The following is a 14119-nucleotide window of genomic DNA, read 5'->3' as shown; positions in this document are numbered from 1 at the left end:
GCACCTAGTGAAGTAAAACCTTTTGGGCATAGCATCATTCTATTAGTCCATCTATACTAAGCTCCACCAGGTTGCAAATTGAATATAATTTTTTTCTGCATCTACCTCTGAAAAAATATTTGGGCTTCTAGCGGTGTGTAGGACTTGGTCTATTAGTCCATCTATACTGACCTCCATCAGGTTGCAAATTAAAAATAATTTTTATCTGCATCTACCTCTGAAAAAATATTTGGGCTTCTAGCGGTGTGTGGGACTTTGTCTATTAGTCCATCTATACTAACCTCCACCAGGTTGCAAATTGAATATAATTTTTTTCTGCATCTACCTCTGAAAAAGTATTTGGCCTTCTAGCGGTGTGTGGGACTTGGTCTATTAGTCCATCTATACTGACCTCCATCAGGTTGCAAATTCAATATAATTTTTTTCTGCATCTAGCTCTGAAAAAATATTTTGGCTTGTAGCAGTGTGTGGTACTCATTGTATTAGGCCATCTATACCAAACTCCACCAGCTTAGAAATTAATAATAATTTTTAGCTGCATCTAGCCCTGAAAATAATTTTTATACCCAAGAGTGGTAGCAATAGAAATATGGGGCGCGCGCCTGGCTAACAAAAATATACACTTCATAATAAAAAACACAAGCCTAGCGCATTGCATTAATAAGATGGCATCATCGTCTCTCCCAGTGCTAGGCCTACTACGCCGGCTAGCATTCCTGTGCCTAAAACACAATGTATGGGTCCGCGCTAGCCACTATGCTGAGGGGTGTAAAGCTGCTGCTAACGCTTTATAACAATTCAATTGGCAGATTTTCACAGAGCTCTTCCCCAATGCCCACCCATCGAGCAGCAGTTGCCCACCCTCCCTATGGGATCTAGTGGCGAATAGTTGATGCCATTAATCAGAGCATCAGTTGCCCCGTCGACGTGGCAAGCATACGGTAAGGCATGGGAAGAGTGGACATGACTAGTAGCAGGCAGACGAGTTGACCAATGTGAACAAGCCAGATCACAAGTCACCATAGAATTTCTCCACCAGCTAATGATGAGGGGCATATCAGGGGCGTCAGCGCAGCGGTGTCTGACCGGAGTAGCATTTCACTTCCAACTACTAAATTGAGGAGATGTGACAAAGATTCATCATCAGACAATCCATAAAAGGGTGGAAAAGGGGTCAGCCAAGTCAGGAGTGTAGACCTCCCGTCCCGTGTCACTAAAACTGATTTCTCACATCATATCCCTAACACCATTAACATGACACTCACAATTTGAAGCAACACTACTGTCTACTGCATTTGTGATCGGATCGCCTTCTTCGGGGCGCTATGCCTAAGCGAATTAGTCCCTCAATCCAAAATTACCACCAGTGGAGGCTTATTACACCAGGACGTAGTCATAGCCAATAATGCAATACGTCTACGCATACACAAATCGAAAACGGTTCCAGCGGGCAGGGGCACTTGGGTACTTCTACAACCCACAAACGGTACACTGAGTCGGGTAACAATAGTAAAAACACATATATAACCATCAGATCACAAAGTAATTTCTTCCTATCACACATTGATGGAACGCCATTATCAAGATACCAGTTCCAAGCTATATTTAATAAATGCATAACATCGGCAGGGAACCACCCCAAAGATTACAGGACACACTCATTCCGCATAGGCGCGGCCATGGAAGCAGCAAGAGCAGGACTGTCAGAAATGGAAGTTCAGAGGATAGGGAGATGGCGATCCACGTGTTTGGCGAGATACATAAGACCGGACTTGTTATCCTAACGTGGTTTGTTTCTTTTACAGGTGATGCTAAGCCAACAGTGTGGGTGATAGGCCACTCGTATATATATTGGGCAGAAAAAAGGGCGAAAGTCCGCCCAAGCGGGAGGAAATTAGAGTTTCATAACACATATTTCAACTGGAGAGGTATTAGAGGCCTGCTATGGCCACAGGTACTAATGGAGGTAATCAAGGTAGGGAGAGAGGCAAGAGGTCTGGTCATCTTAGTTATACAGGCCGAGGGAAACAACCTAGGTCATCACAAGAGCGTATAACTAATGGCAATAATGAAACTAGACACTGAGCGCTTCAGAGAATTTTTCACAAAACTAGCTATAGTATGGTCAGAGATTGTGCCGATAGCGGTATGGCAAGGTGTGCGAGACATCACGGCCATCGAACGGACAAGGCGGGTAATAAATATTCGGATGGCAAAATTTAGAAGAGACAGAGGCGGTGTAGTGATACAACACCGACAACTGGAAGGAGATAAAGCAGGCCTCATACGGCTCGACGGTGTTCACTTAATGGATATTGGACTGGACATATTCCTGTCAGGACTCCAGGATGGAGTGGAACAAGCGTTAAGAGTGATGGATGGGGGTCAGAGTCCTGCATACGAGTACGCAGGATACTCCGTGGCCTGGAAATAGAAAGGACATGTTGGAGAGTTACACTTGTTGGCCAACTTGCCGGAGTGGAGACTCAGGGCATGCTGCAACAAGCTGAATTATTTTAGAAATAAAATGCCTTTCTAATGTAATGAGTATAAAGAGTTAATAAAGCTGTGACCGATCCTCACCCATCCAGTTGTAAGAGTTACATTATTGTATTGTCAAGGAAAGGGGGGCGGTAGGGGGGCTGAGCGTCTGGGTTTGGTTGGGGGTCCCCACAGTCTGCCTAGGCTAGATGCATTTAAAAATTCTTATTAGATACACAGGCGGTGCAGCTTGCTTCGCAGCTGGGCTACTACGCCCAAAGAATTGCCTAGGCTAGATGCAGTTAAAAATTCTACGCTGACTAGCAGACACTGAAGCTTTGGAGCAGACCTCTGAGTAAACAGCTCTTCACACTCAACCATCTGTGTTACCTCAAGCCATAGTGTATGTAGTTTCTTACAGTTAAAAGGGGGGGGGGGAGCGACCCACCCCACCTGGAATTGACGATGCCAACGTCATGTAAGACACAGCAAGGGGACTCCAAAAAGAGTCTCCATTTTTTCCCAAAATTGTGGCACAGACACCACTTAACCCTAGAACGCATACCTGGGGCCTCACAGGCCCGCCCTGTTAATTGTTTTCTATTTTCTGCAAGATTACTTTAGTTAGAATTTTGAAACTCTAGGTATTCTTCATGTATATAGTTGTTTGTCATTTGAGTTTGAGTTATTCCATGTTATTTGCACACGAGCCTAAAAGGTCCCAGGTATGTGAAAGTGTAGACTTTTATGGTCATGCGTTCTAGGGTTAAGTGGCATCAATTGCCCCACCGTTGCTTAAAACGGTTGGTGATTTGTTTTTACGAAATCCTCAAGCTTTTAGTCTCCCCAGGATGACACAGGGGTAGAAAAGTCCTTGCAAATCCATGATTTGTTCATCTTTATGAACGTGAGTCTGTCTACATTTTCAGTGGACAGCCGCGTGCGCTTATCTGTCAGCACACCACCAGCAGCGCTGAACACACGTTCAGAGAGAACGCTGGCTGCAGGGCATGACAAGATCTCCAAGGCGTGAGTGGCGAGCTCCGGACATTTTTCCAGATTGGAATCCCAAAATGAGCAAGGGTCCAGTGACACAGTCATGGCTTCAATGTTCACTTGGAGATACTCCTGTACCATCGTCTCTAGGCGTTGACTATGTGTCAGACTTCTTGTCTCCTGTGGCCTTGCAAAGGATGGTCTAAAAAAGTGGTGAAACGATTCCACAAAATTGCTGTTACCAGCTGATACTGTGTTACTGTTACGGTTTGAGTGATGAAGACTCGACAGTCCCACGGTTGGCAAGTTAGAACTGTGAAATTCACTACGTGCACCACTGGTGTTTTGTGGAAAAGCACATGTAAGATTCTGCAACAGCGTCTGCAGATACTCCTGCATGCGTAAATCCCTTTTTATGGCAGGAATTATTTCAGCAAATTTACTTTTGTACCGGGGATCTAAGAGTGTGGCAACCCAGTAGTCGGGATTACTTTGAATTCTGACAATCCAAGGGTCATGTTGCAGGTAGTGCAGCAAGAAGGAACTCATGTGTCTTGCGCATCCAGGAGGACCAAGTCCTTGTTGTGTTGGTAGCGAGGTAAGAATCATGCTTCCTTCCTCTGCCCTCTCCCCTCAACCTCGCACAGCAGAAATGTGATCAGGGTCTCCCTCATCTGATGAGTCTTCCATGCCCATCGCCAGTTCGTCCTCCACTTCTTCCTCGGCTCCTGCACCTTCCTCAACAGTTTGGCTGCTACCATGCGCCCTGGTTAATCACCCTCCCATGCCTGCCGCCTTGGTGCTGCCGACCGTCTGGACCTTGGAGATGTTATCCCTTCCGCATACGACTGCTCCTCTACTTCCTCCACCTCCTCTTGTCCCACCACCTGACTCTGAATTCTGTTTAATGTGTGCTCCAGCATGTAAATCACTGGAATAGTCATGCTGATAATGTCATCGTCGTCAGCACTAAACATCTTCGTCACCATTTCAAAACTGTGCGGAAGGATGTGTGGCGCCCCTGAGGGTTCAGTCACCACAGAGTTACTGCATCTCACCCAGAGGTGTGGTATCTCACCCTCAGGTAAGGAAGGCGTATGGCTCGGAACCCTAACACCTGCATCCAACACATACCCGCAGTGGGGGTAGAGCGCGATTACTCCTAAGGGAGGGCACAGTCTCAGGTCCCTAGCTGGCGGGAGGGTCCTATGTAGTGGGTGCTTAGGGGAGCAGCTTAGGGGAGCACATGACAGGGAGAGTATAAAGAGGAAGCCATCTTAGAAAGAGCAAGCCAGTCAGAGGAGGAAAAGTGACAGGAGCAGAGGCTCTGCATGAGCTCTGCTCCGGAGGCGGGCCTAGCCTGGGAGGCCCAGGACTGAAGGAGAGAAGAGAGGAGTGGGAGCAGGAAGGCTCCAAGAACCGAAGGGACCCTAGGGGTACGGGCCGTGCAGAAGGCCACCCGTACTCCCGCTGCTACCAGGAGGTAGAGGGGTCAGGCCAGATAAGGGGAACCGGTCCCTCAACTAGCGGAGAAACAGCAAGGCTCAACTAGAAACCGGAGGCTGCAGCATTTCATGTACTGCAGGCCAAAGTCCACACCAGTCTCACTAAGAAGGTAGCCACATAGGACCCAGGGGACGGAACACACGTCGCCTGCCAAGGCCTGAGGATACCGGATAGAAGTGTCACTGGGTGTGAGGTGCAGGGAGAAGGCCAGAGAAAGGACACACAGAAGGGGGTCCTGCTAAGTACTCCAGAGCTATCTAGGGGTGGACTGAGCCCCTCACTGTGTACGCACAGCACGACGGGGGAGATTGCTCTGGTACCTGTAATCTGGACTGCAACAACTGTGAGTAAAGATCTTGGGACTGCATCACACGGACTCTGTGTTCATTACTGACTCCCTGCACTACAACCACCATCATCCACCCACACTGCCCTGAAGCTACACTCTTCCTGTGGGGAGTAATAATACCATTACTGCAAAACCACCAGCTTCAGAGGACTGTTCCGCAGCGGCGGCCCCTTTTGCCGCACTCCAGAGGTGGCGTAGTTGGACATTATAAAACCCATATATACAAATTACCCTTGGATTGACCGCCCTGGGTCACAGACCGGGTCACCGCCACAGTGACTACAACCCCCAGCGTCTACCGGCCCGGCTCCGGCTACCCCACGGCCCAGGGGGCGCGTCAACTTCATAGGTCCCTGATCTGAGACCACTCCTGCAGCGTGATTTGCCCCACCTCTGGATCTCGTTGGCCCAGGCTATACGTCAGAACGTATTGCACCAGGGCTTGTCGGTGCTGCCACAGTCGCTGCAACATGTGCAGAGTTGAATTCCACCGTGTCGGCACATCGCATTTCAGCCGGTGAACTGGCAGGCCCAACGACTTCTGTAGAGATGTAAGTCGTTGAGCTGCTGGATGCAAACGGCGGAAGTGAGCACACAGCGACCGTGCCGTCTGCAGAAGGCCATCTAGTCCGGGATAGTGGGCTAAAAATTGATGGACAACCAGGTTCAACACGTGAGCCATACAAGGCACTTGTGTGACATTGCCCCGGTGAAGGGCCGCACCCAGGTTTGCAGCATTGTCGCACACGGCCTTCCCTGGTTGCAGGTCCAGTGGAGACAACCATTCATGAAACTGGGTCTCCAGAGCTGACCACAACTCCTCAGCTGTGTGACTCACATTTCCCAGACATTTCAAAGTAAAAACCGCCTGATGACGTTGAGCCCTGCTGCCAGCATAGTAAGGAGGTGTGCAGGATCCCTTCTGCGCAGTTAGAAAGCTTGTGGCATGACCAGACAGGTTTTGGGTGCAGGTGGAGGACTGAGAGGAGGTTGAGGAGGCAGAAGCAGTGGAGGAACTTTGAGATAAAGAGGATTGACGCACAACTCGTGGGGACGGCAAGACTTGGACAGCAGCCCCTTGTCCTGCTGTCACCATAGTTACCCAGTACCCAGTCAGCGACATGTAACGCCCCTGTCCATGCCTACTCGTCCAAGTGTCTGTGGTGAAATGCACCCTGTCACACACAGAGTTTCTCAAAGAAGCGGTGATGTTGTGTGCGACATGCTGGTGGAACGCTGGCACACCTTTCTTTGAGAAGTAGTGCCGACTGGGCATCTGGTACTGGGGCACTGCGACAGACATAAGGTCTCGAAAATCCTCTGTGTCCACCAGGCGGAAAGGAAGCATTTGTGTAGCCAAGAGCTTGCAGATGGTGAAATTCAACCTCTTAGCTTTCTCATGGCTAGGAGGAAATGGTCTTTTACTTGTCCACATCTGAGGGACCGAGGGCTGGCTGTTGTGCTTAGACGGGGTTGAGAAGGGTGTCCCCGGCAAACTGCCGGTATGTGAGGAAGATTCAGGCGGACATGTTAGGTTGCCTTGATCCAAAGGTGGTGCTCTCGATGTCGGAAAGCGCTCAACACCAGCAGGTGTTTCCACTTCCCAATGAACTGACGACCTGCCAATCACACTGGCTGTTGCGGGTAAAGAGGTGGCAGGTCTGCGTCCAAAAACATGTGTGACTGCTGTCCCCCCAGTCACAGAGGATGAAGAGGCTGCGGATGCACAAGATGGGGCAGACAGTGGTTGGCCCGGTCCGCTAAGGCCGCATTGTAGCACAGTGAGCTTCCCACTGCAACTTATGCTTCATATCCATGTGACGGTACATGCATGAAGTACTCAAACTATGGATTTTTTGGCCTCTACTTGGCTTTTGGTGACAAATATTACAGATAACACGAGTTGGGTCATCCTTATCGATCTGAAAAAATGCCCAGGCTATGCAAGGCTTAGAGCCCATGCGACCTGAAAAGCCACCACGACTTGTGGTCAGAGGCAGAGTTGTGGTTGAGGATGCAGTTGTTGACGTGCTTCCAGTACTCCGTCTCTGTCCAGGAAGACGCAACCTAACCTCATTGTCAATAGCATCTGTGACGCCCCGCTGCGCTTGGTATCACAGATCCTAGAAGAGTGCATTGATGGAACCCTCCACAAGAGGCCCCCATAAATATTCACACATCTCCACCTTCCACCTCAGACCAGCAGAGGGAGCCCATTAGGCATTTCAGTTCCTCTGAAGAGTTCCTGCAGTAGAAAAGCCTTAGAGAGGTCAGTCTGCAGTGGAGCTCAGTCTAGTCTAGAGAACTCAGTTAATAGTTCAGCAGTGGAGCACGAGGCTCCTGCTAGCTAGATTCAGGGAGCCCAGATAGAGCATAAGGTCTGCCGGCGCCATAAGATCAGTGAAGCGCGGCAAGCTTCCGTTAGTGTGTATAGCCTAGTGAGGGCCCGAGTAGGCCGAAGGTGAGTGGCGAGTTAGTACATAAGGGGCAGAGGAGCTTAACAAGCTCACCCCGAATATTTACCGGACACCGGATCCGAGCTTACTGGGATCTCTATGACCCAGTAAGGCATAACCGGAATCCCTGGAGAACTACAAGTCGCAGTATCGCTAAGGTGCTGATACGTAACAGAGCCAGGAGACGCTAAGGCCCCGGATACTGGGAGCGTGAACTCCAAGACAAGGCCCTACCACAAGGTCAGCCAGCTCAGGACAGAGACAAAGTTAGGCCTACCTCCAGGCAGGTCAGAAACTTACTACGCAGAGGCAAGAAACAGGAGGCCCTACACCCGCTCATTGGGGAGGATCCTGATATGCACCCTTCACCCTACAGTGCTCCGGGATGTGCCTGAATTTCCACCAGTAAAAGGTACTGAAGTGACTACCGTGTCCGTTCCCGTTCTTGGTCTGACCCAGCTGGGTCTTGCCTGTCCTGCATTACCCCTGCATACGCTGCCCTGAGACCTAGCTCCACCTGTGGGGAGCTATACCATCGAGCTGCCTTATCACGGGACTTGGTGGACTGCTGCAGCGCTGGTGCTTCTCACCAGATACCACAGGTGGCGTCACGAACTCTTATAAAATTAACAATTATCCACCCTTTTAAAGAGTGACCCCAGGGTACGGGCCAGGGAGCCGACCACCGCGACATCCCCAAGGCCAGGCAAAGGCCCGGGTACCGAGTCATCCCCATCCCCTGGGCTAGTCACATCCTCCTCCACCTCCTCTGCTGACCTCATCGACTGGCTGACTGTGGGTTGACAGTAAGTGGGATCTCCAACCTCGTCATCACCCTGTGTGTTCTCACACCCGTTGTCCTCAGAGCCAACCTCTTCCTGCCCTGACCGAAAAGTCAAGTTGTCGCTCCAATCAGGTATTTGAGTCTCATCATCATCTTCCACATTGTCTCCACCAACAGGAGTTACAGTTTGGGAACGAGGGTCTATATTATGCTCAGAACCTTCTTCATCTGGTCCTGGATCCGACTTATAAAGATTCTGGGCATCAGTGCAGATCATTTCGTCATCTGGATTAACAGAAGCTCTGGAGCAGACCTCCGTTTCCCAGGCTATAGTAGGAGTAAACAGCTGTGCAGACTCAACCATCTGTGTTACCCCATACTCAGACGGGCAGCTGGAGACTTGGGAGCTGTGAGGAAGCAAGTGCGATTGGGGTGACACCTCTGAGGACTGGAGTATTTGTGATGTTGAAGTTGAGGTGGAGAAGAGCCCACTTGAAGGAGCACTTGATATCCGTTGAAGCACCTGCTGTTTTTGTGCCTCATCTGGAATTTGTAGCGATTGGCGTGGCCGTAAGAAAGGGATCTTATCACATTGTCCACGAAAAGAAATCGACATCTTAGTTTGGTTGGAAGATGGTCTTTCTTCTGCAGATGTTACTCCCCCCCACCGCAGGGGGGCTCGACCCACCAGCGGACAGGCACCAGTATTGGGAGAGGGGGGCTGGCCGTCAGGGTCCACCGCGGCTCTGGCACAAACCCGGCGACACGGAGGTGGCACGGGTAGGAACGGACTGGCCGTGTCGGCTTCGCACTTCTTCGCTTTTAGAAGGGCATGGCATGCCTATATCTGTGTCTCCCCCTCCTTTTACTCCTCCACCTCTTTTCTTTTCGCATGACTATATGTACTTGGCACTTTTCCGTGTGTTAGTTGTGTCTTCTGAGCAGTTTGTCAGGTTTTGGACACCTTTGAAAGTGTTTTCTATGTGTTTCTTTGTGTTTTTGTTTACCTGCCATTGGTTTTAACGGTGTTCGAAGGTGTTCGACGAACAGTTCGGCGAACACACGGGTGTTCGACGAACTGAACCCAACTCGAACACTACGGGGGTGGCTCAACGCTAATAGTAACCAAATACTACAATACTGATCATTAATAAAAAAAAAAACACAATACGAATATTACCATAAGTGCCATTATACATAGGATATCTGTATACAGTATACAGTGTATAGTGTCAATGTACAGGTAATACTGGGATCACCAGTGACATTATATACAGGACCTCTGTATATAGTGTCAGTGTACAGGTAATACAGTGATCAGCAGTGACATTATACACAGGAGCTCTGTATATAGTGTCAGTGTACAGGTAATACAGGGATCACCAGTGACATTATACACAGGAGCTCTGTATATAGTGTCAGTGTACAGGTAATACAGTGATCACCAGTGACATTATATACAGGAGTTCTGTATATAGTGTCAGTGTACAGGTAATACAGTGATCTCCAGTGACATTATACACAGGAGCTCTGCATATAGTGTCAGTGTACAGGTAATACAGGGATCACCAGTGACATTATACACAGGAGCTCTGTATATAGTGTCAGTGCATAGGTAATACAGTGATCACCGGTGACATTACACACAGGAACTCTGTGTACAGGTAATATAGTGATCACCAGTGACATTATACACAGGAGCTCTGCATATAGTGCAAGTGTACAGGTAACACACGGACTCACTAGTGACTTCTCTAGTTGAAGTCCTTCATCTTCACTTTTCTTCTTCATCCAGTACAGACCGCCATTTTCCCCAAATTCTACACTACACTAAATGAAGAAAAAAGCGACAGTGTCGCCCTGCACAGTAACAGTACCCTCAAAAATAAAATATATCACAGTAGTAATAATATCCATAATTAGCCCTAACCATAATAATGTCTCACCATCCTGACCCCATAGTGCGTCTTTATAAAAGAAAAAGTAAAAAAAAAAAAAGTTTCTCCTCACCTTGCCGTGGTCCAGCAGTGCCCGGCTCTCCGATCATCCGAGGCACGGTCGACGGCTCATGACAGTGACATCATACTAAGGTGACGTGCTTGCTGATGTCAGCTGCCAGCCTGGTTTGGCTGGCGGCTGTTAACTATTGCCGTGCGGGAAGCTATAATATTTAAGCTATAATAAAGTGAAGTTTTATATTACGGTATATTGTGAATAATACAAAATTACAGATTGGTAATGAGTGTATTGTATAGCAATTGTACATGGCGATTGTAACTATGCTATACAAAACAAATGCACCTGAACATGGGTGATGCCCTACCAAATTGATTTGCAGAACCCAAAAACTTGATACCCACCATCAGTCTTTCGTAGTCTGTGTCCAGGCAATCACAAGAGCTCTTGAGAAAAATCGGAGCTAAAAAGATCGTTAGACATTGACCAAATTTGATTCAGTTGCTATCCATGTAATAAATGCTGAAATGCAAATGGAGGATCTTTGTGAAATACCCTTATGATTGTCTGCATAACAGCCTGTCAGTCACTTGTTTGTGGGGCGAGAGGGTAGTGGTCTTCTGATGAGTACTCTCATATCTGTTGTAAGTCAGACGCCTCAAAAATTATTTCACTTCTAGGAGCTATAATATGTTCTCCTTACATAACAGCAATATAAGGCTACTAGATGCACCATACCGGTTTTCTTTATTGTATGCTTATCCAGTATTGTATGTTTTTTCCCAATACAGACCCTAGATATATCCATTATGGTGACTGGAATTCCTAATGTGGGAAAATCCTCTCTAGTAAATGCTCTGCGCAGAATGCATTTACGAAAAGGTAGATCCACTCTTTTTTTTGCTTTGTTTCTCTAAATATAGTAGTGCTGTATGCATAAAACATCTGCATATGTTTATTCTAGGAAAAGCCTCTAAAGTTGGGGGAGAACCTGGAATCACCCGCTCAGTGCTTTTTAAAATTCAGGTCAGTCCTCTTATCCAGTTATAGGTTTCAGTCACTTTTACAGTGTATGCATTGTGGAACACGCTTGTTTACATCAGGAATTTTACTTTTATGGTGCCTTTCTAATGCAACTGCAACTGAAATAAAACCAAGATCACTCATTTTTGTATAAGTAAACTTTTTTGTTTTGACAACTGAATATCCTATGTGATGTACACAGCAGCCTCAGTGTATCCTATGTGATATACATTACAGACCAAAAGTTTGGACACACCTTCTCATTTAAAGATTTTTCTGTATTTTCATGACTATGAAAATTGTACATTCACACTGAAGGCATCAAAACTATGAATTAACACATGTAGAATTATATATTTAACAAAAAATTGTGAAACAACTGAAAATATGTCTTACAGTCTAGGTTCTTCAAAGTAGCCACCTTTTGCTTTGATGACTGCTTTGCACACTCTTGGCATTCTCTTTATGAGCTTCAAGAGGTAGTCACCGGAAATGGTTTTCACTTTACAGGTGTGCCCTGTCAGGTTTAATAAGTGGGATTTCTTGCCTTATAAATGGGGTTGGGACCATCAGTTGTGTTGTGCTGAAGTCTGGTGGATACACAGCTGATAGTCCTACTGAATAGACTGTTAGAATTTGTATTATGGCAAGAAAAAAGCAGCTAAGTAAAGAAAAACGTGGCCATCATTACTTTAAGAAATGAAGGTCAGACAGTCTGAAAAATTGGGAAAACTTTGAAAGTGTCCCCAAGTGCAGTTGCAAAAACCATCAAGCGCTACAAAGAAACTGGCTCACATTAGGACCGCCCCAGGAAAGGAAGACCAAGAGTCACCTCTTCTTCTAAGGATAAGTTTATCCGAGTCACCAGCCTCAGAAATCGCAGGTTAACAGCAGCTCAGATTAGAGACCAGGTCAATACCACACAGAGTTCTAGCAGCAGACACATCTCTTCAACAACTGTTAAGAGGAGACTTTGTGCAGCAGGCCTTCATGGTAAAATAGCTGCTAGGAAACCACTGCTAAGGACAGGCAACAAGCAGAAGAGACTTGTTTGGGCTAAAGAACACAAGGAATGGACATTAGACCAGTGTAAATCTGTGCTTTGGTCTGATGAGTCCAAATTTGAGATCTTTGGTTCCAACCACCGTGTCTTTGTGCGACGCAGAAAAGGTGAACGGATGGACTCTACATGCCTGGTTCCCACCGTGAAGCATGGAGGAGGAGGTGTGATGGTGTGGGGGTGCTTTGCTGGTGACACTGTTGGGGATTTATTCAAAATTGAAGGCATACTGAACCAGCATGGCTACCACAGCATCTTGCAGCGGCATGCTATTCCATCCGGTTTGCGTTTAGTTGGACCATCATTTATTTTTCGACAGTACAATGACCCCAAACACACCTCCAGGCTGTGTAAGGGCTATTTGACCAAGAAGGAGAGTGATGGGGTGCTACGCCAGATGACCTGGCCTCCACAGTCACCAGACCTGAACCCAATCGAGATGGTTTGCGGTGAGCTGGACCGCAGAGTGAAGGCAAAAGGGCCAACAAGTGCTAAGCATCTCTGGGAACTCCTTCAAGATTGTTGGAAGACCATTTCCGGTGACTACCTCTTGAAGCTCATCAAGAGAATGCCAAGAGTGTGCAAAGCAGTCATCAAAGCAAAAGGTGGCTACTTTGAAGAACCTAGAATAAAGACATATTTTCAGTTGTTTCACACTTTTTTTGTTAAGTATATAACTCCACATGTGTTAATTCATAGTTTTCATGCCTTCAGTGTGAATGTACAATTTTCATAGTCATGAAAATATAGAAAAATCTTTAAATGAGAAGGTGTGTCCAAACTTTTGGTCTGTACTGTATATGCCAGAGACTCTGCTTATACCATGTGATGTATAAGGCAGTCTCTCAGTATCTCCTATGTGATGGATATGGCTGTCTTTCGGTGTTTCCTATTTGATGTATACAACTCTCGGTGTAGCCTATGTGATGTACCATATTTTGCGGATTATAAGACATACCCCTTGGGTTGGAAATTAGAAAAAGTTTTTTTTAAATACAATGGTGGTAAGTCTTATATTCCCTTTTACGGTAGCTTACCTGAGGGGGAGGGGGGGGGTACTGCATGACTGTAGTGGAGTGGGGTCACAGGAGCCAGGGTCGTTGCTTCATGAGGCCAGCGGCAGGAACGGGGCGATGCTGCGGTGCTTGGGATCCGAGATGTCTTTCCCATATTCCCATAGTCCCATATTTTCCCATATCCCCATATTTTCCCATATCCCTGCAGTGGGCTTTGGAAAAATGTCTGCCGAATGTGGCGCATGCGCAGATCGAAATCTCGGGAGATGATATCTAGTCTCCAGATATTGTCTCCCGAGTATCATTCTGCGCATGCTTCGTCTCCGGTGGCCATTTTCCCTAAACCCACCGCAGGGATCTCATTGGGAAAATAGACTCCGCTCACCGGCGCCTTCATCTGGGATCCCAGAAGCTGAAGCATCGCCCCGACCCTGCCTCCGCCGGCCTCTTTGAAGCAGCGACTCTAACTCCTGTGACCCTGCGCCACTGCAG

General features: G+C 47.4%; 1 protein-coding gene across 2 annotated transcripts in view; it reads left to right on the top strand.

The window, feature by feature from the left end:
- LOC141273800 (mitochondrial ribosome-associated GTPase 1-like) overlaps window positions 1-14119 on the top strand; it is a 334821-nt gene that overhangs the window by 194396 nt on the left and 126306 nt on the right. For both annotated transcript variants that reach the window (XM_073686165.1, XM_073686166.1), the window contains exons 6-7: window positions 11320-11410; window positions 11493-11554. In XM_073686165.1, the coding sequence (XP_073542266.1) occupies window positions 11320-11410; window positions 11493-11554 (153 nt within the window). The remainder of the gene's footprint in view (window positions 1-11319; window positions 11411-11492; window positions 11555-14119) is intronic.

The sequence above is a fragment of the Phyllobates terribilis genome, unplaced genomic scaffold, assembly GCF_046119375.1.
Source record: "Phyllobates terribilis strain yellow unplaced genomic scaffold, ASM4611937v1 Scaffold_5__5_contigs__length_657084704, whole genome shotgun sequence".
NCBI lineage: Eukaryota > Metazoa > Chordata > Amphibia > Anura > Dendrobatidae > Phyllobates > Phyllobates terribilis.
Note: the sequence above shows the minus strand (reverse complement) of the source record. Positions and strands in the feature narration are given on the sequence as shown.